The 26,134-nt window shown below is 42.0% G+C and overlaps 2 protein-coding genes across 6 annotated transcripts in view; both read left to right on the forward strand.

Annotated features, from left to right (window-relative positions):
• Positions 1 to 26,134, forward strand: part of FAM83F (family with sequence similarity 83 member F) — an 818,594-nt gene that overhangs the window by 395,084 nt on the left and 397,376 nt on the right. The gene's annotated exons all lie outside the window — the stretch shown is intronic.
• TNRC6B (trinucleotide repeat containing adaptor 6B) overlaps positions 1 to 26,134 on the forward strand; it is a 330,819-nt gene that overhangs the window by 209,733 nt on the left and 94,952 nt on the right. For 4 of the 5 annotated variants that reach the window (XM_053721285.1, XM_053721286.1, XM_053721288.1 and 1 more), the window contains 5 exons: positions 19,539 to 19,720; positions 19,958 to 20,032; positions 20,258 to 20,303; positions 20,395 to 20,543; positions 23,769 to 23,894. In XM_053721285.1, the coding sequence (XP_053577260.1) occupies positions 19,539 to 19,720; positions 19,958 to 20,032; positions 20,258 to 20,303; positions 20,395 to 20,543; positions 23,769 to 23,894 (578 nt within the window). Of the gene's footprint in view, positions 1 to 19,538; positions 19,721 to 19,957; positions 20,033 to 20,257; positions 20,304 to 20,394; positions 20,544 to 22,475; positions 22,647 to 23,768; positions 23,895 to 26,134 lie in introns of all 5 variants that reach the window. The other variant, XM_053721289.1, reaches the window with a different exon arrangement.

A 26,134-nucleotide genomic window follows, 5' to 3' on the forward strand; every position in this document is an offset into this window, starting at 1 on the left:
TCCTGTAATTTAATTCTGAACATTGTGGGCTTCCCAAACTCCTGTTTAAAAGTGTAAGTGCAGACACAGCTGTATTCTACACAGTCATTGGCTGCACCCTCTAGTAAGCCATTTATAACTGTCTCTAATTGGCCTCAGCAGAAAAAAGTAACCCAATATGGAGGCGCCCACTCCTTTATGGACATTAGATTGTTACCCTTATTTTTTCAATATTTAAAACGGTTATTTAAAAAAAATCCATGTCTATATTATTCTCAGGCTAAGTTTCTTCATAAATGGAAAGAGTCCACAGCTGCATTCATTACTTTTGGGAAATAAGAACCTGGCCACCAGGAGGAGGCAAAGACACCCCAGCCAAAGGCTTAAATACTCCTCCCACTTCCCTCATCCCCCAGTCATTCTTTGCCTTTTGTCCCAGGAGGTTGGCAGAGAAGTGTCAGAAGTTTATCGTCTCTTATGGAGGGTAGTACTCTTCGACTTTGGACGGGAGTTTTAAGTAATCCTATCGGTCTCTCAGTGAGGGCTTGGATGAAAGTTAGAGTCCGGAGATGCAGGGAGAGTCTTTCTGCGAAACCATCGAGACTCATATTAACAGCTCCTCAAGCAATCAACGTTGTCGAACTTCGCTTCACTGCCTGCTTTCTTCTTTCAAGTCCATGGCGGGGGCAGTGTTCCTGTTCCACGGCGTAGATTCCGGTAAGATTGTTTCATTTTACTTCTTCATGAATGTACTGTAACTCATTTGTTCCTGCAAACTTACATGAAAAAAACAGGGTCTCAGTGGGATTCCTTATAGTATCTTGGAATCAAGGGTTAATATCTCCTGAGGGGGATTATTGAACAGGGGGGGTTAATCATGTTTGCTATGTGATTCAATCTGCTTATGTGTAGTGTTAACCGGGCTCGTGGCCTTTCGAAATGACGCAACCTTATGGTTGGGCACACTTTTTTTGGACTGTACAGTTCACCTTGTGACCGGGCATGTTTACGTTCTGGTTTCCCATTTCCGCATTCCTGACTGTGTGGCGACGGAGAAATCTGCTCCGCTGGTGTCTGGTTCATAGGAGGTGGTGAGTGCCCCAGCCATTGTGGGTTTCAGGTGCTGTCTAAATTGTTTAATATATAGTCTTTTGGTATCATTTACCAATTATGGAGGATGCTGATGTTGAGATTGTTCAACTTTCTGATTCAGATTCTTCGTCGTGTGACAAATGCAAATTGGCCAAGTTGACTCAAGTCATTTATTTTATCCAGTTAGGATTAATTTAATTTTTTTATTTTATTCGGTTTCTTTCGGGAACTTTCTCTGGGATCGATACTCTGTTTGCTTCTACAGAAGTTGTTCGGGACACGTTAGTCCCTTGTTTGTCTGTTTTTTCTTCCTTCCTCTCTGAGGGCGGATTTAGCCAGCTTGGCAGTTATGACCCGGGTTGCAGGATGGTCCTGCTTGGGTTCAGATCTTCTGTCTCACGGCTTATTCAGACACGTGACGCCTATTCTACCTGGCTGGTCAGGTTGGGGCGCCGAGTTCTCACAATATTATTTGTTTCTTGTTATTTACTTGGCATCTAAGAATTCTCAAGAGGACTTGCAGATCCGTGTGGCTCCCTTGATTGTTTCAGTCTTTAAATAGCTGTAGCTCTGGTGACTGGGTCAGCGATTTCTGCTACGTCACTTTCTGTTGCCTCCGATATCCTCGGGACCTAGAGTTTTCCTTCCTACGTGGTGGGGAAGGTTAGAGGGTTTAGCGCATCTTTTGCACCGTGGGGCGGCTTTGCCTTTAGGAGGCTCTGGGAATTGTTTTTTTTTGGACTTGTTCCTTTAGTGGCTCTCTTCTTCATTGAGACCTTTTTGGACTTTGTCTGTTTCTCCTTGAGGATTGGGTCACCTTCTGGAGACTTGGATTCCCTTCAGGAGTTGATTGATTTATGTTTTCGGGACATTAGACAGTGGGGTCTTTTTGGGCTCCGGTTAGGGGTCCCTCCCCGCTGTTGGGAATGCTCTGCATCTCTTTCTTGGGTAGAAGAGGGTCCTAGTGGCTTTCCACTCATATGGTCAGGTATTGCTATCCATGTGGCATCAGAACCCATGCTTTACTGTCCTCTGACTTCGTATCTGAGGTGATGCGGAGACTTGCTGTTGCTCTGTTCGGGTGACTTGTCCTCACTGTTCCCCTTGTGCCTGGAGCTCGTGGCTAGCTGGAAGCTAGCTCAGCATACTAATGCTCTGTGGTTACTCTGCACTGTAGCAAACCGAGGGTTGCAAGTTCGATCCCCGGCGAGGTCTACTCAGCCTTTCCTTTCCTCCTTTTGAGGTTGATAAAATGAGCAGCGCCTTGAGTCCCTTAGGGGGGATTAGCCGTGCTTTTCAAGCACAATCATGTTAATGTTGCTTGGACGCCTGCTAGCATCCCTTATATGATCTTTGGAGGCCTTAGCTCTTTTGGAATGTTGGGCTCCTACAAGGGGTGGTCTCTTCCCTTTGGGTTGGGTTTTGCAAGGGCTCCTTGCACTTGACATCCAGGTTAACCTGGATTTTTTCCCTGGGAGGTCTGTTTTTGATATCAGACGAGGGATTATGTTCCTGGAAGAATTTTTAATCTAAACATTTGTGTTGCCCGGGCTTCTTGTCATGATTCTTCCGGTTGTCGAGGGTTTTACTCAGCGTTTTCACTTAGTGGTTCCCGCTGTGGGATGTTACCGGACCTTAGGATCCTAGGATTGGCCTGGGGGTTCCAGTTTCCAGGGTACTTGGGCTTAGCCCTTGTTCTGTCTATTTACAACTTGGCCAGATTTTCTGAGAACCGGGGCTCCTTGGGGCTTGTCTTGTACCGGACGATGCGGTTCCCTTGGGACAGCCAACTGATGTACAAGAGAAAAATTGAATGGCACTACCTAGTAGGTACAAATGACTACACCCTAGGTAAATGTATCAGCTTATATGCTGTATTAAAAGAATAGGGTAAGTGGTGCTGTGTATTGTGTAAGCTTCAGAAACAAATTAGAATGGATATAGTAGCCATTCTAGAATACACATAAAGCACTCATTGTAGACATGTATAACACGTTGTGTGTTATTACTTGAAATGATCACCAAATGGGTTGGAGATATTGCTACAATATTTAAAATATAACTTTTATTAAATATGCATAAAACAGGAGATAAAATTTAGGGATGTGCAATTAAAAACAATAGCTAAGATAAGGGGATATGGCGTATATATTATATCACAATTGTAGATTAATGTAAATACCATGTATCTATATAAATACTCGGTGTGATTGTTGAATACTTGGGTATCTAATAATACAGGTTCCCAGCAAGTAACATAGAACCTGAAGCATTGGCAATTATATTCCCTTTATAACTTGTACTAACTTGAATAGTTAACCTTAAAGGGAATTGTGTAATTGTCAATTCGTAGTCTGGGTTGCAGTTAACAAGAGTACCTGGTAATGAAATGGTCCGGTTTGGATATAAATAGGTATTATACTTAATAACAAGTTTGCTCTCATCTACTTGATTATATATAAATATCCATAAAAGACCTAAAGTATAGTCAGGTGTTCTTATTATCCTCAAAATAGCAGCCTGTATTGTCACATTGAGGAGTAATGGATTTTTAAAACTACTATATCATAATGGTATGTTGGGTACAAATATCATGTGTTTGTATTTGTAATCAGTGTGTTTGGTGCATACTTGGGTATCCAATGATACCAAATCCCAGGGAACAATACAGTCACAGTGACTTTATTGTTCCCTCGGATTTGGTATCATTGGATACCCAAGTATGCACCAAACACATGATATTTGTACCCAACATACCATTATGATATAGTAGTTTTAAAAATCCATTATTCCTCAATGTGACAATACAGACTGCTATTTTGAGGATAATAAGAACACCTGACTATACTTTAGGTCTTTTATGGATATTTATATATAATCAAGTAGATGAGAGCAAACTTGTTATTAAGTATATAATACCTATTTATATCCAAACCGGACCATTTCATTACCAGGTACTCTTGTTAACTGCAACCCAGACTATGATTTGACAATTACACAATTCCCTTTAAGGTTAACTATTTAAGTTAGTACAAGTTATAAAGGGAATATAATTGCCAATGCTTCAGGTTCTATGTTACTTGCTGGGAACCTGTATTATTAGATACCCAAGTATTCAACAATCACACTAAGTATTTATATAGATACATGGTATTTACATTAATCTACAATTGTGATATAATATATACTCCATATCCCCTTATCTTAGCTATTGTTTTTAATTGCACATCCCTAAATTTTATCTCCTGTTTTATGCATATTTAATAAGTTATATTTTAAATATTTTAGCGATATCTCCAACCCATTTGGTGATCATTTCAAGTAATAACACACAACGTGTTATACATGTCTACAATGAGTGCTTTATGTGTATTCTAGAATGGCTACTATATCCATTCAAATTTGTTTCTGAAGCCAACTGATGTAACCTGATGGTGGGCTTCCTGCCCAGCAAGCGGAAGGTTTGCAGTTGCTCACTTATCCCTCCTGCGCCTGGTATGTGTGCTAGCACGATGGTGTTTTAAGGGGTCCTGTCCGTGTTCATCAATGACGTGGCCTTGTGTTCTCTCGGTTCTTCCTACGACTTCCTGTCTTATGGACAGTTGTTTATCGATACTCTCCTCTTCAGGGCGCTCATTGTCCTCCTTACAGAGGTGTGGTTTCTTTTTTAGGGGGCTCTCCTGTGTTCGGGAGGTTGGTACAGATGTTTTCTCCAGTTCGGAGATTGGTCTGCTCTCTGAGTTGTTCCTTTACATCTGGAGAGCTGCTGGCTCCGCATTAAGACTTAGTTGGGTGGCTTTGCTAGATCTCCTTGGGTCTAACTCCTGCTCGATTGTCTCTAGGTTGAAGTGGCTGTGTCCATTCTTCCACCCTCTTGGGGGCTGGTCTTGGGGTTCCTTGGTTCCCCTGCTTCAGATCTGCCGTTGCTTGGACTGGTCCGGCTAGGTGTAGGATCTGAGATCTGTTGTCATCTTCAGGTCTTGGGGTGTCAGTGGACCTTTTTTTGAGGTTCTGTGCCTCTCTTGTTTGAGATTGGATAGTGTTTTCTTCGTGTCTTCCTACGGATGCCAGCGTGTTACTGGACTCGGATGTTTCTCTTCTGAGTTTGCTACCAGTATTTTTTCTATTTGCTTTTCTGAGTTCTGACGTTTGAGGACATTTGCCTTCAGCTGTCTTTTTCTGTGCTGTTGCACGATGTTTGGGAGATGTTTCTTCTCCTTGATGATGCCCGGTTTGTTCCTTGTGGTTCTGCCTGGGTTGGGCGTCTCCCCTTGTTCTCAAGATCCTTTTGGGTCTCTGTGGACTTGGTTTTCTTTTTGAGGGGGGTTTTCCTTATAGATCTTGCTGTACCTTTTGGGTATCCCTATGGCTCCCTCTTGTTCTCTCCCTTTTGGGTATTTTGGTACTTGTGCTAGTAAAGGGTTGTGTGGGGACCGACTGTTGGGCGACGGTTCTCCTGGAGGAGTGTCGTCTCAGTGTGTTTGTTTGCGGTCTCTAGTTAGGCTTTCGGACTATCTGCGGGTCATTGTCCTTGGGGCCTTTTCCTTCTAGTTTTTTTTTGCCCGGGTTTGACGAAGCAGGGTTTGGTTGGGTGTGGTTTTCAGGCCTGGTGCCCTCAGAATGGGCCGCCTATTCTACCCTCCCGTTCTTGCATTTAATGTCCTCTATAGCTTTGGTATTGGTTTCCCAAAAGTAATCAATGCAGCTGTGAACTCTTTCCATTTATGAAGAAAATCATAAATTATGCTTACCTGATCATTTTCTTTTCTTCAGATGGAAAGAGTCCCCACCCGCAATTTTTTCTGTGGAGCGTCTTTTAATTTTATTCTTCCGGCACCTTTTCACCCTGGTATTTCTTATACTGTTCCTTGTTCCTCGGCAGAATAACTCGGGGATGAGGGGAGTGGGAGTAGTATTTAAGGCTTTGGCTGGGGTGTCTTTGCCTCCTCCTGGTGGCCAGGTTCTTATTTCCCAAAAGTAATGAATGCAGCTGTGGACTCTCTCCATCTGAAGAAAAGAAAAATTTAAGTTAATGTGAATACATTAGTCTATCAATGATTTATTTAGTGTTTACTGTCCCTGCTGTGTTTTCTATGTATTGCTGAGCATTGTGGAGTCCAGTGTCCCTGCTACATGTGCAGATTTTATAAACCTCCGTACTGTACTGCAGCCTATAACTTGTGCAGTAATCTCCTGTTAATCACAAAGTATACAACCCAAGGTGCTCTCTACCCTCTTTCTGGGGCAGTGGAAAACATAATTTTCAGAGAGAACAAAAAACTTCTATCAAATGTATATTGCAAATTTATTTTTCTCTTGTTAAGTGTATCCAGTCCACAGATCATCCATTACTTGTGGGATATTCTCCTTCCCAACAGTAAGTTGCAAGAGGATCACCCACAGCAGAGCTGCTATATAGCTCCTCCCCTCACTGCCATATCCAGTCATTCTCTTGCAACTCTCAAGATGGAGGTCGTAAGAGGACTGTGGTGTTTTATACTTAGTTTACTTCAATCAAAAGTTTATTTTTAAATGGTACCGGAGTGTACTGTTTATCTCAGGCAGTATTTAGAAGAAGAATCTGCCTGCGTTTTCTATGATCTTAGCAGAAATAACTAAGATCCTTTGCTGTTCTCACATATTCTGAGGAGTGAGGTAACTTCAGAGGGGGAATAGCGTGCAGGTTTTCCTGCAATAAGGTATGTGCAGTTAAAATATTTTTCTAGGGATGGAATTTGCTAGAAAATGCTGCTGATACCGAAGTAATGTAAGTAAAGCCTTAAATGCAGTGATAGCGACTGGTATCAGGCTTATTAATAGAGATACATACTCTTATAAAAGTGTATTTTAAAACGTTTGCTGGCATGTTTAATCGTTTTTTACATATGTTTGGTGATAAAACTTATTGGGGCCTAGTTTTTTCCACATGGCTGGCTTGAATTTTGCCTAGAAACAGTTCCCTGAGGCTTCCCACTGTTGTAATATGAGTGGGAGGGGCCTATTTTGGCGTTTTTTTGCACAGCAAAAATTACAGACACAGACATCCAGCTTCTTCCTGCATGATCCAGGACTTCTCTGAAGGGCTCAAAAGGCTTCAAAAGTCGTATTAAAGTAGAGGTAAAAAGCCACAGTAGAGCTGTGGCAGTTGTTGTGACTGTTTAAAAAACGTTTTTGTCATTTGTTATTCCGTTTTTGGTATTAAGGGGTTAATCATCCATTTGCAAGTGGGTGCAATGCTCTGCTAACTTATTACATACACTGTAAAAATTTCGTTAGTGTAACTGCATTTTTTCACTGTTATTTAAAAATTTGGGAAAATTTGTGTTTCTTAAAGGCGCAGTAACGTTTTTTATATTGCTTGTAAACTTGTTTTAAAGTGTTTTCCAAGCTTGCTAGTCTCATTGCTAGTCTGTTTAAACATTTCTGACACAGAGGAACCTACTTGTTCATTATGTTTGAAAGCCATGGTGGAGCCCCATAGGAGAATGCGTACTCAATGTATTGATTTCACCTTAAACAGTAAAGATCAGTCTTTATCTATAAAAGAATTATCACCAGAGGGTTCTGTCGAGGGGGAAGTTATGCCGACTAACTCTCCCCACGTGTCAGACCCTTCGCCTCCCGCTCAGGGGACGCACGCTAATATGGCGCCAATTACATCAGGGACGCCCATAGCGATTACCTTGCAGGACATGGCTGCAATCATGAATAATACCCTGTCAGAGGTATTATCTAGATTGCCTGAATTAAGAGGCAAGCGCGATAGCTCTGGGGTTAGGAGAGATATAGAGCGCGCAAATGCTGTTAGAGCCATGTCTGATACTGCGTCACAGTATGCAGAACATGAGGACGGAGAGCTTCAGTCTGTGGGTGACATCTCTGACTCGTGGAAACCTGATTTAGATATTTCTAATTTTAAATTTAAGCTTGAGAACCTCCGTGTATTGCTTGGGGAGGTATTAGCTGCTCTGAATGACTGTAACACAGTTGCAATTCCAGAGAAATTGTGTAGGCTGGATAGATACTATGCGGTGCCGGTGTGTACTGACGTTTTTCCTATACCTAAAAGGCTTACAGAAATTATTAGCAAGGAGTGGGATAGACCCGGTGTGTCCTTTTCCCCACCTCCTATATTTAGAAAAATGTTTCCAATAGACGCCACTACACGAGACTTATGGCAGACGGTCCCTAAGGTGGAGGGAGCAGTTTCTACTTTAGCAAAGCGTACCACTATCCCGGTTGAGGACAGTTGTGCTTTTTCAGATCCAATGGATAAAAAATTGAAGGGTTACCTTAAGAAAATGTTTATTCAACAAGGTTTTATTTTACAGCCCCTTGCATGCATTGCGCCTGTCACTGCTGCGGCGGCATTCTGGTTTGAGGCCCTGGAAGAGGCCATCCAGACAGCTCCATTGAATGAAATTATTGACAAGCTTAGAACGCTTAAGCTAGCTAACTCATTTGTTTCTGATGCCATTGTTCATTTGACTAAACTAACGGCTAAGAATTCCGGATTCGCCATCCAGGCGCGTAGGGCGCTATGGCTTAAATCCTGGTCAGCTGACGTGACTTCAAAGTCTAAATTACTCAACATTCCTTTCAAGGGGCAGACCTTATTCGGGCCTGGCTTGAAGGAAATTATTGCTGACATTACTGGAGGCAAGGGTCATACCCTTCCTCAGGACAGGGCCAAATCAAAGGCCAAACAGTCAGGCAGGAGCAGCATCAACTTCCTCCGCTTCAAAACAAGAGGGAACTGTTGCTCATTCCAGACAGGCCTGGAAACCTAACCAGTCCTGGAACAAGGGCAAGCAGGCCAGGAAGCCTGCTGCTGCCCCCAAGACAGCATGAAGGAACGGCCCCCTATCCAGAAACGGATCTAGTGGGGGGCAGACTTTCTCTCTTCGCCCAGGCGTGGGCAAGAGATGTTCAGGATCCCTGGGCGTTGGAGATCATATCTCAGGGATATCTTCTGGACTTCAAAGCTTCTCCTCCACAAGGAAGATTTCATCTTTCAAGGTTATCATCAAACCAGATAAAGAAAGAGGCATTCCTAAGCTGTGTGCAAGACCTCCTAGTAATGGGAATGATCCATCCAGTTCCGCGGGCAGAACAAGGAAAGGGATTTTATTCAAATCTGTTTGTGGTTCCCAAGAAAAAGGGAACCTTCAGACCAATCTTGGATCTAAAGATCTTAAACAAATTCCTCAGAGTTCCATCATTCAATATGGAAACTATTTGGACCATCCTACCCATGATCCAAGAGGGTCAGTACATGACCACAGTGGACTTACAGGATGCCTACCTTCACATACCGATTCACAAAGATCATCATCGGTTCCTAAGGTTTGCCTTTCTAGACAGGCATTACCAATTTGTAGCTCTTCCCTTCGGGTTGGCCACTTCCCCGAGAATTTTTACAAAGGTTCTGGGCTCACTTCTGGCGGTTCTAAGACCGCGAGGCATAGCGGTGGCTCCGTATCTAGACGACATCCTGATACAGGCGTCAAGCTTTCAAATTGCCAAGTCTCATACAGAGATAGTTCTGGCATTTCTGAGGTCGCATGGGTGGAAAGTGAACGTGGAAATGAGTTCTCCATCACCACTCACATTAGTCTCCTTCCTATGGACTCTTATAGATTCTGTAGAGATGAAAATTTACCTGACGGAGTCCAGGTTATCAAAACTTCAAAATGCTTGCCGTGTCCTTCATTCCATTCCATGCCCGTCAGTGGCTCAGTGCATGGAAGTAATCGGCTTAATGGTAGCGGCAATGGACATAGTGCCATTTGCGTGCCTGCATCTCAGACCGCTGCAATTATGCATGCTAAGTCAGTGGAATGGGGATTACTCAGATTTGTCCCCTCTACTAAATCTGTATCAAGAGACCAGAGATTCTCTTCTCTGGTGGCTTTCTCGGGTCCATCTGTCCAAGGGTATGACCTTTCGCAGGCCAGATTGGACGATTGTAACAACAGATGCCAGCCTTCTAGGTTGGGGCGCAGTCTGGAACTCCCCTGAAGGCTCAGGGATCGTGGACTCAGGAGGAGAAACTCCTCCCAATAAATATTCTGGAGTTAAGAGCAATATTCAATGCTCTTCCTGCTTGGCCTCAGTTAGCAACACTGAGGTTCATCAGATTTCAGTCGGACAACATCACGACTGTGGCTTACATCAACCATCAAGGGGGAACCAGGAGTTCCCTAGCGATGTTAGAAGTCTCAAAGATAATTCGCTGGGCAGAGTCTCACTCTTGCCACCTGTCAGCGATCCACATCCCAGGCGTAGAGAACTGGGAGGCGGATTTTCTAAGTCGTCAGACTTTTCATCCGGGGGAGTGGGAACTCCATCCGGAGGTGTTTGCTCAACTGGTCCATCGTTGGGGCAAACCAGAACTGGATCTCATGGCGTCTCGCCAGAACGCCAAGCTTCCTTGTTACGGATCCAGGTCCAGGGACCCGGGAGCAACGCTGATAGATGCTCTAGCAGCTCCTTGGTTCTTCAACCTGGCCTATGTGTTTCCACCGTTTCCTCTGCTCCCTCGACTGATTGCCAAAATCAAACAGGAGAGAGCATCAGTGATTCTGATAGCGCCTGCGTGGCCACGCAGGACCTGGTATGCAGACCTAGTGGACATGTCATCTCTTCCACCATGGACTCTGCCTCTGAGGCAGGACCTTCTAATACAAGGTCCTTTCAATCATCCAAATCTACTTTCTCTGACACTGACTGCATGGAGATTGAACGCTTGATTCTATCAAGGCGTGGCTTCTCCGAGTCAGTCATTGATACCTTAATACAGGCTCGGAAGCCTGTCACCAGGAAAATCTACCATAAGATATGGCGTAAATATCTTTATTGGTGTGAATGCAAGAGTTACTCATGGAGTAAAGTTAGGATTCCTAGGATATTATCCTTTCTCCAAGAGGGTTTGGACAAAGGCTTATCAGCTAGTTCTTTAAAAGGACAGATCTCTGCTCTGTCTGTTCTTTTGCACAAGCGTCTGGCAGAAGTTCCAGACGTCCAGGCATTTTGTCAGGCTTTGGTTAGGATTAAGCCTGTGTTTAAAACTGTTGCTCCCCCGTGGAGCTTAAACTTGGTTCTTAAAGTTCTTCAGGGAGTTCCGTTTGAACCCCTTCATTCCATTGATATTAAACTTTTATCTTGGAAAGTTCTGTTTTTGATGGCTATTTCCTCGGCTCGAAGAGTCTCTGAGTTATCTGCCTTACATTGTGATTCTCCTTATCTGATTTTTCATTCAGACAAGGTAGTTCTGTGTACCAAACCTGGGTTTTTGCCTAAGGTTGTTTCTAACAGGAATATCAATCAAGAGATTGTTGTTCCATCATTGTGTCCTAATCCTTCTTCGAAGAAGGAACGTCTTTTGCATAATCTGGACGTAGTCCGTGCCTTGAAGTTTTACTTACAGGCTACTAAAGATTTTCGTCAAACATCTGCCCTGTTTGTCGTTTACTCTGGACAGAGGAGAGGTCAAAAAGCTTCGGCAACCTCTCTCTCCTTTTGGCTTCGGAGCATAATACGCTTAGCCTATGAGACTGCTGGATAGCAGCCCCCTGAAAGGATTACAGCTCATTCTACTAGAGCTGTGGCTTCCACCTGGGCCTTTAAAAATGAGGCCTCTGTTGAACAGATTTGCAAGGCTGCGACTTGGTCTTCGCTTCACACCTTTTCAAAATTTTACAAATTTGACACTTTTACTTCTTCGGAGGCTGTTTTTGGGAGAAAGGTTCTACAGGCAGTGGTTTCTTCCGTTTAAGTTCCTGCCTTGTCCCTCCTATCATCCATGTACTTTAGCTTTGGTATTGGTATCCCACAAGTAATGGATGATCCATGGACTGGATACACTTAACAAGAGAAAACATAATTTATGCTTACCTGATAAATTTATTTCTCTTGTAGTGTATTCAGTCCACGGCCCACCCTGTCCTTTTAAGGCAGGTCTAAATTTTAATTAAACTACAGTCACCACTGCACCCTATGGTTTCTCCTTTCTCGTCTTGTTTCGGTCGAATGACTGGATATGGCAGTGAGGGGAGGAGCTATATAGCAGCTCTGCTGTGGGTGATCCTCTTGCAACTTCCTGTTGGGAAGGAGAATATCCCACAAGTAATGGATGATCCGTGGACTGGATACACTACAAGAGAAATAAATTTATCAGGTAAGCATAAATTATGTTTTTTCTTCATGAAGCAGGAATAATAGTTTTTTTGTGAATTTAGTTATGAGTTTAACAATTAAAGAGACGTTAAAGCTCTTGTATAGGAGACACCAGAGGTTGCCAAATGTCAGATTTATGCACAAACAATAATACTGAGGCGTTACACAGGGGTTTTAAGGGGCTTATCAAGGCTAAACATTAGACAACACCAGTGTTTAATTTGTGCTGCTTGCTTGTTGTTTTTTGGGTTGGGTGTGGGTTTGAAAGGGTCCCTTGCAAGCCCCTCTGTTAGAGATATTGAGAACATTTGAGGTACATTTCTATTCACACGCTATGTGTTTCTGTTCTGTAAATGTTCAATTTTGACACTGTATAGAGCTCAGATCACTATTGAATCTTAAAGGGACAGTCTACTCCAGAATTTATATTGTTTATAAAGATAATCCCTTTATTACCTGTTCCCCAGTTTTGCATAACCAGCACTGTAATATTAATATACTTTTTACCTCTGTGATTACCGTGTATCTAACCCTCTGCAGACTGCTCCTTATCTCAGTTATATTAATATACTTTTTACCTCTGTGATTACCTTGTATCTAAGCCTCTGCAGACTGCCCCTTTATCTCAGTTATATTAATATACTTTTTACCTCTGTGATTACTCTGTATATAAGTCTCTGCAGACTGCTCCTTATCTCAGTTATATTAATATACTTTTTACCTCTGTGATTACCCTGTATCTAACCCTCTGCAGACTGCTCCTTATCTCAGTTATATTAATATACTTTTCTCCAACATAGGTGTGTCCGGTCCACGGCGTCATCCTTACTTGTGGGATATTCTCTTCCCCAACAGGAAATGGCAAAGAGCCCAGCAAAGCTGGTCACATGATCCCTCCTAGGCTCCGCCTACCCCAGTCATTCTCTTTGCCGTTGCACAGGCAACATCTCCACGGAGATGGTTAAGAGTTTTTTGGTGTTTAAATGTAGTTTTTATTCTTCAATCAAGAGTTTGTTATTTTAAAATAGTGCTGGTATGTACTATTTACTCTGAAACAGAAAAGAGATGAAGATTTCTGTTTGTAAGAGGAAGATGATTTTAGCAACCGTTACTAAAATCGATGGCTGTTTCCACACAGGACTGTTAAGATGAATTAACTTCAGTTGGGGGAAACAGTGGGCAGACTTTGCTGCTTGAGGTATGACACATTTCTAACAAGACTTGGTAATGCTGGAAGCTGTCATTTTCCCTATGGGAACCGGTAAGCCATTTTCTTAGTTTAGTATAAGAATAAAGGGCTTCACAAGGGCTTTAAAGACTGGTAGACATTTTTCTGGGCTAAAACGATTACTTTATAAGTATATTTAGTGGATTATAATTAGAAATAGTTCTTTTAATCTTGGGGATGTATTAAAAAAACGGCAGGCACTGTATTGGACACCTTTTTCACTGGGGGCCCTTTCTAGTCTTAGGCAGAGCCTCGTTTTCGCGCCACTAATGCGCAGTTGTTTTTGGAAAGCAAGGCATGCAGATGCATGTGTGAGGAGCTAAGAACCACTGAAAAAGCTTATTGAAGGCGTCATTTGGTATCGTATTCCCCTCTGGGCTTGGTTGGGTCTCAGCAAAGCAGATACCAGGGACTGTATAGGGGTTAAATGTAAAAACGGCTCCGGTTCCGTTATTTTAAGAGTTAAAGCTTTCAAATTTGGTGTGCAATACTTTTAAGGCTTTAAGACACTGTGGTGAAATTTTGGTGAATTTTGAACAATTCCTTCATACTTTTTCACATATTCAGTAATAAAGTGTGTTCAGTTTAAAATTTAAAGTGACAGTAACGGTTTTATTTTAAAACGTTTTTTGTGCTTTGTTATCAAGTTTATGCCTGTTAACATGTCTGAACCATCAGATAGACGATGTTCTGTATGTTTGGAAGCCAAGGTTCCTCCCCATTTAAATATATGTGATGAATGTGACATAGTGTCCAAACAAAGTAGGGACAATGATGCCACTGATAATGATGTTGCCCAAGATGATTCCTCAAGCGAGGGGAGTAAGCATGGTACTGCATCATCCCCTTCTGTGTCTACACCAGTCTTGCCCACACAAGAGGTCCCTAGTACATCTAGTGCGCCAATCCTTCTTACTATGCAACAATTAACGGCTGTAATGGATAATTCTATTAAAAACATTTTGTCCAAAATGCCCACTTATCAGAGAAAGCGCGATTGCTCTGTTTTAGATACTGAAGAGCATGAGGACGCTGATGATAATGGTTCTGACATACCCTCACACCAATCTGAAGGGGCCAGGAGGGAGGTTTTGTCTGAGGGAGAAATTTCAGATTCAGGAAAAATTTCTCAACAAGCTGAACCTGATGTTATTACTTTTAAATTTAAATTAGAACATCTCCGCGCTCTGCTTAAGGAGGTGTTATCTACTCTGGATGATTGTGACAATTTGGTCATTCCAGAGAAATTATGTAAGATGGACAAGTTCCTAGAGGTCCCGGTGCCCCCCGATGCTTTTCCTATACCCAAGCAGGTGGCGGACATTGTAAATAAGGAATGGGAAAGGCCCGGCATACCTTTTGTTCCTCCCCCTATATTTAAGAAATTATTTCCTATGGTCGACCCCAGAAAGGACTTATGGCAGACAGTCCCCAAGGTCGAGGGGGCGGTTTCTACTCTAAACAAACGCACTACTATCCCTATAGAAGATAGTTGTGCTTTCAAAGATCCTATGGATAAAAAATTAGAGGGTTTGCTTAAAAAGATGTTTGTTCAGCAAGGTTACCTTCTACAACCAATTTCATGCATTGTTCCTGTCACTACAGCAGCGTGTTTCTGGTTCGAAGAACTAGAAAAGTCGCTCAATAAAGAATCTTCGTATGAGGAGGTTATGGACAGAGTTCAAGCACTTAAATTGGCTAACTCTTTTATCTTAGACGCCACTTTGCAATTAGCTAGATTAGCGGCGAAAAATTCAGGTTTTGCTATTGTGGCGCGCAGAGCGCTTTGGCTAAAGTCTTGGTCAGCGGATGTGTCATCCAAGAACAAATTGCTTAACATCCCTTTCAAGGGTAAAACGCTGTTTGGCCCTGACTTGAAAGAGATTATTTCAGACATCACTGGGGGAAAGGGCCACGCCCTTCCTCAGGATAGGTCTTTTAAGGCTAAAAATAAGCCAAATTTTCGTCCCTTTCGCAGAAACGGACCAGCCTCAAATTCTACACCCTCTAAGCAAGAGGGTTATAGTTCTCAAACCAAACCAGCCTGGAGACCGATGCAAGGCTGGAACAAGGGTAAGCAGGCCAAGAAACCTGCCACTGCTACTAAAACAGCATGAAGTGTTGGCCCCCGATCCGGGACCGGATCTGGTGGGGGGCAGACTCTCTCTCTTTGCTCAGGCTTGGGCAAGAGATGTTCAGGATCCTTGGGCGCTAGAAATAGTTTCTCAAGGTTATCTCCTGGAATTCAAGGAACTACTCCCAAGGGGGAGGTTCCACAGGTCTCAATTGTCTTCAAACCAAATAAAAAGACAGGCATTCTTACGTTGTGTAGAAGACCTGTTAAGAATGGGAGTGATTCATCCTGTTCCATTAGGAGAACAAGGGATGGGGTTTTACTCCAATCTGTTCATAGTTCCCAAAAAAGAAGGAACATTCAGACCAATTTTAGATCTCAAGATTCTAAACAAATTTCTCAGGGTTCCATCGTTCAAAATGGAAACCATTCGAACGATTCTTCCTACCATCCAGGAAGGTCAATTCATGACCACGGTGGATTTAAAGGATGCGTATCTACATATTCCTATCCACAAGGAACATCATCGGTTCCTAAGGTTCGCCTTTCTGGACAAGCATTACCAGTTTGTGGCACTTCCATTCGGATTAGCCACTGCTCCAAGGATTTTCACAAAGGTACTAGGGTCCCTTCTAGCGGTGCTAAGACCAAGGGGCATTACAGTAGTACCTTACTTGGACGACATACTGATTCAAGCGTCGTCTCTGTCAAAAGCAAAGGCTCATACTGACATTGTCCTAGCCTTTCTCAGATCTCACGGGTGGAAAGTGAACATAGAAAAAAGTTCTCTGTCCCCGTCAACAAGAGTTCCCTTCTTGGGAACAATAATAGACTCCTTAGAAATGAAGATTTTTCTGACAGAGGCCAGAAAATCTCTCTTGTCAAGTACTTCATTCTGTTCTTCTTCCTTCCATAGCGCAGTGCATGGAAGTAATAGGTTTGATGTTTGCGGCAATGGACATAGTTCCTTTTGCACAAATTCATCTAAGACCATTACAACTGTGCATGCTCAGACAGTGGAATGGGGATTATACAGACTTGTCTCCGACGATCCAAGTAGATCAAAGAACCAGAGATTCACTCCATTGGTGGCTGAACCTGGACAACCTGTCACAGGGAATGAGCTTCCGCAGACCAGAGTGGGTCATTGTCACGACCGACGCCAGTCTGGTGGGCTGGGGCGCGGTCTGGGAACCCCTGAAAGCTCAGGGTCTATGGTCTCGGGAAGAATCTCTTTTCCCGATAAACATTCTAGAACTGAGAGCGATATTCAATGCTCTCAAAGCTTGGCCTCAACTAGCAAAGGCCAAATTCATAAGGTTTCAATCAGACAACATGACGACTGTTGCATATATCAACCATCAGGGGGGAACAAGGAGTTCCCTGGCGATGGAGGAAGTGACCAAAATAATTCAATGGGCGGAGAATCACTCCTGCCACTTGTCTGCAATCCACATCCCAGGAGTGGAAAATTGGGAAGCGGATTTTCTGAGTCGTCAGACTTTCCATCTGGGGGAGTGGGAACTCCATCCGGAAATCTTTGCCCAAATAACTCAATTATGGGGCATTCCAGACATGGACCTGATGGCGTCTCGTCAGAACTTCAAGGTTCCTTGCTACGGGTCCAGATCCAGGGATCCCAAGGCGACTCTAGTAGATGCACTTAGTAGCACCTTGGACCTTCAACCTAGCTTATGTATTCCCACCGTCTCCTCTCATTCCCAGGCTGGTAGCCAGGATCAATCAGGAGAGGGCTTCGGTGATCTTGATAGCTCCTGCGTGGCCACGCAGAACTTGGTATGCAGACCTGGTGAATATGTCATCGGCTCCACCATGGAAGCTACCTTTGAGACAAGATCTTCTAGTACAGGGTCCATTCGAACATCCAAATCTAGTTTCCCTCCAGCTGACGGCTTGGAAATTGAACGCTTGATTTTATCTAAGCGTGGGTTTTCGGATTCTGTGATAGATACTCTGGTACAAGCCAGAAAACCTGTAACTAGAAAAATTTACCATAAAATATGGAAAAGATATATCTGTTGGTGTGAATCCAAGGGATTCTCATGGAATAAGATCAAAATTCCTAGGATCCTTTCTTTTCTTCAAGAAGGTTTGGATAAGGGATTATCTGCAAGTTCTTTGAAGGGGACAGATTTCTGCTTTATCTGTTTTACTTCACAAAAAGCTGGCGGCTGTGCCAGATGTTCAAGCTTTTGTTCAGGCTCTGGTTAGAATCAAGCCTGTTTACAAACCTTTGACTCCTCCTTGGAGTCTCAATTTAGTTCTTTCAGTTCTTCAGGGGGTTCCGTTTGAACCCTTACATTCCGTAGATATTAAGTTGCTATCTTGGAAAGTTTTGTTTTTGGTTGCAATTTCTTCTGCTAGAAGAGTTTCAGAGTTATCTGCTCTGCAGTGTTCTCCTCCTTATCTGGTGTTCCATGCAGATAAGGTGGTTTTGCGTACTAAACCTGGTTTTCTTCCGAAAGTTGTTTCTAACAAAAACATTAACCAGGAGATAGTTGTGCCTTCTTTGTGTCCGAATCCAGTTTCAAAGAAGGAACGTTTGTTACACAATTTGGATGTAGTTCGTGCTCTAAAATTCTATTTAGAGGCTACAAAGGATTTCAGACAAACATCTTCTTTGTTTGTTGTTTATTCTGGTAAAAGGAGAGGTCAAAAAGCAACTTCTACCTCTCTCTCTTTTTGGCTTAAAAGCATCATCCGATTGGCTTATGAGACTGCCGGACGGCAGCCTCCTGAAAGAATCACAGCTCACTCCACTAGGGCTGTGGCTTCTACATGGGCCTTCAAGAACGAGGCTTCTGTTGATCAGATATGTAAGGCAGCGACTTGGTCTTCACTGCACACTTTTACCAAATTTTACAAATTTGATACTTTTGCTTCTTCTGAGGCTATTTTTGGGAGAGAGGTTTTGCAAGCCGTGGTGCCTTCCATCTAGGTGACCTGATTTGCTCCCTCCCATCATCCGTGTCCTAAAGCTTTGGTATTGGTTCCCACAAGTAAGGATGACGCCGTGGACCGGACACACCTATGTTGGAGAAAACAGAATTTATGCTTACCTGATAAATTACTTTCTCCAACGGTGTGTCCGGTCCACGGCCCGCCCTGGTTTTTTTAATCAGGTCTGATGAATTATTTTCTCTAACTACAGTCACCACGGTATCATATGATTTCTCCTATGCATATTCCTCCTTTACGTCGATCGAATGACTGGGGTAGGCGGAGCCTAGGAGGGATCATGTGACCAGCTTTGCTGGGCTCTTTGCCATTTCCTGTTGGGGAAGAGAATATCCCACAAGTAAGGATGACGCCGTGGACCGGACACACCGTTGGAGAAAGTAATTTATCAGGTAAGCATAAATTCTGTTTTTACCTCTGTGATTACCTTGTACCTAAGCCTCTGCAGACTGCTCCTTATCTCAGTTATATTAATATACTTTTTACCTCTGTGATTACCCTGTATTTAACCCTCTGCAGACTGCCCCTTATCTCAGTTATATTAATATACATTTTACCTCTGTGATTACCTTGTATCTAACCCTCTGCAGACTGCCCCTTATATCAGTTCTTTTGACAGACTTGCATTCTAATCCAATATGTGCTGACTCTTACATAACTCCACAGGAGTGAGCACGGTGTTTATATGGCACACACAAACTAGCACTGTTTAACTGTGAAAAAAATATCAAAATGCACTGAGATAATAGGCGGCCTTTAATGGCTTATAAATTAGCATATGAGCCTACCTCAGTTTAGCTTTCAACAAAGAATACCAAGAGAACAAAGCAAATTTGATGATTAAAGTAAAGTTGTTTAAAATTGCTTCCCTATCTGAATCATGAAAGTTAAATGTTGACTAGACTGCCCCTTTAATAAACTAAATCTTGTCAACTTATTGCTACTGGTCTGTGGGTACAAGAATTTCAGATATAATTAAAAAAAACTATATGCTCAACATCCTTACAGGTACAAAATCTATGCAAGATGGCTGGGGTGAGAGTGAAGGGGGAGTGTCCGGGACACGTCATAGCAGCTGGGAGGAGGAAGAGGAGGGCGGCGGTGTTTGGAACAACGCAGGATCTCAGGGAAGTGGCTCCTCCCACAACTCAGCAGGGTGGGGCCAAGGAGGAAAGAAACCACAGATTAAGGTGAGAATCAAAGAGCCCACCCTTGTTTGTAAGTGAAAAAGCTCTAATTCCACTGACGTCCTATGGCACTGCCATCATAGCCGCCGTAGTACTGTTAAGTAAAAGCACAATCTCTGCTGTATGGGTGCGATTTCTGTCCCATTCTTGTGTGCTGTGAAATTAAATAACTTCTTCATAGGATAGATCATGCCGGACATTAGACCGCTAACCTCTGCTTCCTTCTCTTTCCTCTTGCAGGGTTCCTTGAAAGGGGGAAACAATGATTCTTGGATCAACCCATTGTCCAAGCAGTTCTCGAATATGGGATTGCTGGTAAGTCTGCTGCATTTGTGAGCTGCGCGAGTGGAGTGCAGTTATTATTATTGTCGCCATAAAACGAACGGATTTTGCCTTCTTATGTTTCTAAGAGTGTTTATTTTTGGATCATTTTGTTTGATTGGTGTTTTATTTAAGGGAATTAGGGTGCAACCTTTAAGGTTATAAAAGTGAATTGAAAAGCTTTCCCTGTCACAAATCTGTTCCTTTTGTCCTCTGCAGAGTCAGGTGGATGATCAGCCCGCTAGTAAAATGGACCATTCTGTAGGTGAGTGTGCTGGAGTCTCCTCCCTGGTAAATATAGGTTTAATGGGGCCTCAGCTTCTGGAATTTAAATTTCCCTATCATCTCCCTTGTAGGTGGACTCCCAGAAAAGAAGTTTGAGGCGGACAAGCGGGGCGTGAATCTCGGGGATTTCAATGATATGATGCGGAAGGATCGGCCCGGCTTCCGTCTTCCCAATTCCAAAGAGATGGGAGCCGCAGACAGCGGGCCTTATTTTGAGAAGGTGAGGGTCTGATGTTTGCTTCACATTACCATAACTCGTTATAATGCCTGCAACATTTTCTGTTAATTACCATATCTCCCTCTTTCTTTTGGTCTCTTTGTTAAAACGTAGCTCCTTTCCATTAAAGCATACTGTGGTAGTCTGAGGTGTGTGTTTGAATGATTATATGTTTGTGTATATATATATATATATATATATATATGTGTGTGTGTGCGCGCGTGCCTGTGTAAAAAAAAAAAAAAGTGTGTATATATATATATATATATATATATAAAAGTGTAAAAATATCACTGGTTTGCTCTTACTTGTCTGAGGCGAGGGAACTAGCTGATACACAAAGGACATTCAATAGACTGACACGTGTGAAGCGAGGCTGCTCCATATAGCCGAAAAAGCAATGAATGCAGCTTAAAAGGACAGTCTGCTCCATAGTTTGTATTATTTAAAAAGATAGATAATCCCTTTATTACCCATTCCCCAGTTTTGCATAACCAACACGGTTATATTATATTACTTGTTACCTCTGTGATTACCTTGTATCTAAGCCTCTGCAGACTGACCCCTTATCTCATTGCTTTCGACTGACTTGCATGTTATCTATTTGACACACATGAACTAGTACTCTTTAGCTGTGAAAAACTGTCAAGATGCACTGAGCAAATAGGTGGCCTTCAAGGGCTTATAAATTAGCATATGAGCCTTGCTGGGTTTAGCTTTCAACAAAGAATACCAAAAGAACAAAGCAAATTTGATGATAAAAGTAAAATGAAAATTTGTTTAAAATTGCTGCCCTATCAGAATCATGAAAGCTTAATTTTGACTAGACTAGTGGTTAACAGGAGCTAAGTTACAACAGTTGAGCCTGAGAGAACAAATGGGCCCTGTGCCCAAACTATAAGTTAAAAGTTGACTTCTAAGTCCCTTTAACAACGGCAGCAATAAAGGGGTTAAGTGAAATGGTAAACAGACAGCAGATAAAGGGGCGTAGTACATTTTTGGCTATAATCTAGAGGTGCATAAGGAGTTGCTACATACTGCAGCGCCTGCAGATCATAGCACCCCACTCATGGCATTTCTGTTACGTTTTCACTTGATTAACATAGTGACATTTTCCTGTTACCATTTGTCAATATTTTACAAGCCACATTAAATAGTAAAACACGGTCTCCTGTATCCCCAGCAATCATAGGAATCGCACCTTCGTTGTATATACAGCCACATGGGCTCCGTCTATTGCCATCTTTCTAGGGAACTTTACCAATTCGTTTTGTTTGTAGGTAACCTAGCTAGGTGCCCGCACTGACTCCTGGGATCGTTACTTGTTGGGCACTTTTAAAAAAAATTATAAAAACATTACATTTCTCTGGTTTAGGCATTTCATGGAAAAGTTCTCCCGCTTAGACGTGTGGTGTGGGAAATATATAGCAGACCGTAAATATTTTAAGATATGGGACCAAAACTGGATGTTACTTCAAAATTTCAGGTGCAATGTTCACCAAAGTTTTTTTTATCTATATACTCTTACTTATTCCTGAATATTTATTTATTTCACTTATATTCCTAACAGTGAAACATTTGCTTACTCGGTCATAAGAATTGTTTGTTAAATAAAGCTTTGTGTATATTTATTTTTGAAGGAAAAACTGTTCAAATCTGATAAAGATATTTAAATGGGCCCCTTCAGGAATAAAGCTGCGCAGTTATTGAAGGACCAGAAAGGCTGAACTTGTTGCTGGCTGCATGAATGCTTTGGTGCATTGACACGTGGGGTTTTCTGTTTGTCATTTATTACACGTGTGATGTCCGTTTATATGGATTGAGGTGAATGCTGCGCTGAGCGATCTGCTGTTTGCACTCAATAGACTTTCTCTGTGTCTGTCTCTCCTCTTGTTTTCTGCTGCCTCACTAACATCACCCACTGGCTGACATTAGCTGACTTTGCCTTTCTCCAATCAAGACGGGTGCCTTGGGGACGAGGCTCCCTGCTCCCCCTTTTCTCCTTCCCCCAGCTACAAGCTATCTCCCTCCGGCTCCTCGCTCCCTAACGTGGGTCTTGGGGCTATTGGTTCGGGCCTCAACCCACAAAACTTCGCTGCTAGACAAGTAAGAGTCCTCGGTCCTTCTAGATATTGCAATATGCTCCTGTTGCCAGGGCTTTAGCTTCAGGGGCCAATGAATGCCACGCTGTTTCTTTTTTTTTTTCTTTTTTTTTTTTTTTGTAATAAGTGACATTCTAATGCAAATGTGATGCTCTTATTCATTACCAACTCTAGATAACTGTTTAGCTTCCCACAAAGGTGGTAAACACATAGGTAAAGTCAAGCTTGGTTGCTGCAAGCCTCAGGGCTGGTCAGTCAGTCAGTTGGGAGCATGAGTCACACAACCCCACAAGTTACTTTATATTGTGGTTGGGAGAGCAGCAAGGCTCACAAGACTTTACCTATGTATTTATTTTTTTGGGGGCGGGTTAAGCGCATAGTTATCTGGCATCCATAGTGCAAACGTGACAAGAAGTTATGAATTAGCACATGTTATTTTTGAATGTCCCTTTAACATCACAACAATAAATGCCATGGTATTCATAGCAGATCCCTTGTGATATTTACTGTAATTATGTGATTGCACTTCTGTAGTTAGTGTCCGGCATTTGTTCATTCAGGAATAATGAAGAATAAAATCTGATCTTCAGTACAAATTGTGGTGCCAGCGCCTCTTTCCAGCTCATTTGGGAATTGTTAACTTGTGTCAATAAGTGACAGCAGCTTTTAGGTTGATCTGGAGTCTTATTTTCTAGAGATACTTAAAATGTTTTCTTTCCACCCTGTATTTGCGATCAGAAACCATTTATTTATTTATTTTTACTTTCTTGATTTTGCGCCAGTTTTAACTGTCACCTTTACTGTCTTTATGTATTTTCTGAAGCCTCATTATGTTCCGCTGCTCCAGGGTCAGGAATCATTAGATGTGAAGGCAACAAATTCAGATACATAGATTTATATTGCCTCAGTGTGTTGGGTTATTAAACGCTTACGTGGCTATGTGCCTTCTTATCTATGAAATGTAGATATTGGAAGTATATTAGGATTTCAGACTGTTTTTGTACCGTCAGAATAGACTTGCTCTGCAGGGGCGTGGCTACAGTTACTGTATGCTGATACTAAGCACTGGGAATGTCTGTCACACTGTGCTAATCCATTTTTTTTTCTTTTTATGTTGTTGTCGCAGGGTGGCAGTCACGGGCTGTTTGGGAACAGCGGTGCACAATCGCGAGGCATGCACAATCCCATGCCATCGCTTAACTCCTCTCCCAACCTCCGGGCACAAGTGCCTCCCCAGTTCCTCTCTCCCCAAGTAAGTGCAAATCATTGCATGCTGTTACACACACTTGCTGGGTACTTCCTCAAATTGTAGAGGGATAGAATTGCTTATGCTAAGGGAAAGAAAAAAGTAAAAAAATGTTTTGATGTTTGGTTGTGAGTCATGTCACTGTCCACCAATAGAACGTTAAGACTTCTGCAAATTGGCAAATGAGCACTTATTCCTTAAAGCAAAGTTGAATTTCCTGCTAACAGTTGGTCTAACCTTTTCCATAAAAAAGCAGGTTTAGTGCTTTTTATATGAATGATAGAAGTTTTGTTAATTTTATGTCCCTTTTACTAACAATTTCTCTAATTTGTGCGGTTATGTCCCTGCCCTAGAATACGCCTAAATTCACACACAATATTCTCACTTGTCTTTAATAACATCTGGCTCAAATGGAAGCCTTGAGATATATTGTTGCCGTTCTCCCTGGTTAGCTATTTTGTTCTTCTCAGTTGTATATTAATTAATACTTTTTTGGGCTAGATTACAAGTGAGGTGCAACCTTCAATGCGCTAATGTTGGGGCAAAAATCTGCCTTTTCGGGCGCACGTTAATTACCCTTGATATTATACAATAATACAATAACGAATTTGCGCTTTGGTAAACACCATTTAAGAAAAGCTGGTGTTAAAATATGTGCAAACCTGGAAAGTAGCACAAAACACATCAAAAATACATGTCACACTCGTATTAGCACTGTCTGATTAAAACTATTGCCTAAAAATATAGCATTACAAAGTTATAACTGAGCTTATGATGTTGGGAAAAAAAAAAGGTCAGTATGTGCTTTTACATAGGGATCTATAGTAACACATTTATAATGATATTTAATTATATATATATATATATATATATATATATATATATATATATATATATATTTCTTTCATGTAATTAGCAAGAGTCCATGAGCTAGTGACGTATGGGATATACATTCCTACCAGGAGGGGCAAAGTTTCCCAAACCTTAAAATGCCTATAAATACACCCCTCACCACACCCACAATTCAGTTTTACAAACTTTGCCTCCGATGGAGGTGGTGAAGTAAGTTTGTGCTAGATTCTACGTTGATATGCGCTCCGCAGCAAGTTGGAGCCCGGTTTTCCTCTCAGCGTGCAGTGAATGTCAGAGGGATGTGAGGAGAGTATTGCCTATTTGAATGCAGTGATCTCCTTCTAAGGGGTCTATTTCATAGGTTCTCTGTTATCGGTCGTAGAGATTCATCTCTTACCTCCCTTTTCAGATCGACGATATACTCTTATATATACCATTACCTCTGCTGATTCTCGTTTCAGTACTGGTTTGGCTATCTGCTATATGTAGATGAGTGTCCTGGGGTAAGTAAGTCTTATTTTCTGTGACACTCCTAGCTATGGTTGGGCACTTTGTTTATAAAGTTCTAAATATATGTTTTCAAACATTTATTTGCCTTGACTCAGAATGTTCAACTTTCCTTATTTTTCAGACAGTCAGTTTCATATTTGGGATAATGCATTTTAATTTAACATTTTTTACCTTAAAATTTGACTTTTTCCCTGTGGGCTGTTAGGCTCGCGGGGGCTGAAAATGCTTCATTTTATTGCGTCATTCTTGGCGCAGACTTTTTTGGCGCAAAAATTCTATTTCCGTTTCCGGCGTCATACGTGTCGCCGGAAGTTGCGTCATTCTTTGACGTTATTTTGCGCCAAAAATGTCGGCGTTCCGGATGTGGCGTCATTTTTGGCGCCAAAAAGCATTTAGGCGCCAAATAATGTGGGCGTCTTATTTGGCGCGAAAAAATATGGGCGTCACTTTTGTCTCCACATTATTTAAGTTTCATTTTTTATTGCTTCTGGTTGCTAGAAGCTTGTTCTTTGGCATTTTTTCCCATTCCTGAAACTGTCATTTAAGGAATTTGATCAATTTTGCTTTATATGTTGTTTTTTTCTTTTACATATTGCAAGATGTTCCACGTTGCAACTGAGTCAGAAGATACTTCAGGAAAATCACTGCACAGTGCTGGAGCTACCAAGCTAAGTGTATCTGCTATTCACTTTTGGTATCTGTTTCTCCAGCTGTTATTTGTATTGCATGTCATGTCAAACTTATTAATGCAGATAAAATTTCCTTTAGTACTGTTACATTACCTGTTGCTGTTCCGTCAACATCTAATTTTCAGAGTGTTCCTGATAACATAAGAGATTTTATTTTTTAAATCCATTAAGAAGGCTATGTCTGTTATTTCTCCT

Source organism: Bombina bombina, chromosome 7, assembly GCF_027579735.1.
Source record: "Bombina bombina isolate aBomBom1 chromosome 7, aBomBom1.pri, whole genome shotgun sequence".
In the NCBI taxonomy this organism is placed as follows: domain Eukaryota; kingdom Metazoa; phylum Chordata; class Amphibia; order Anura; family Bombinatoridae; genus Bombina; species Bombina bombina.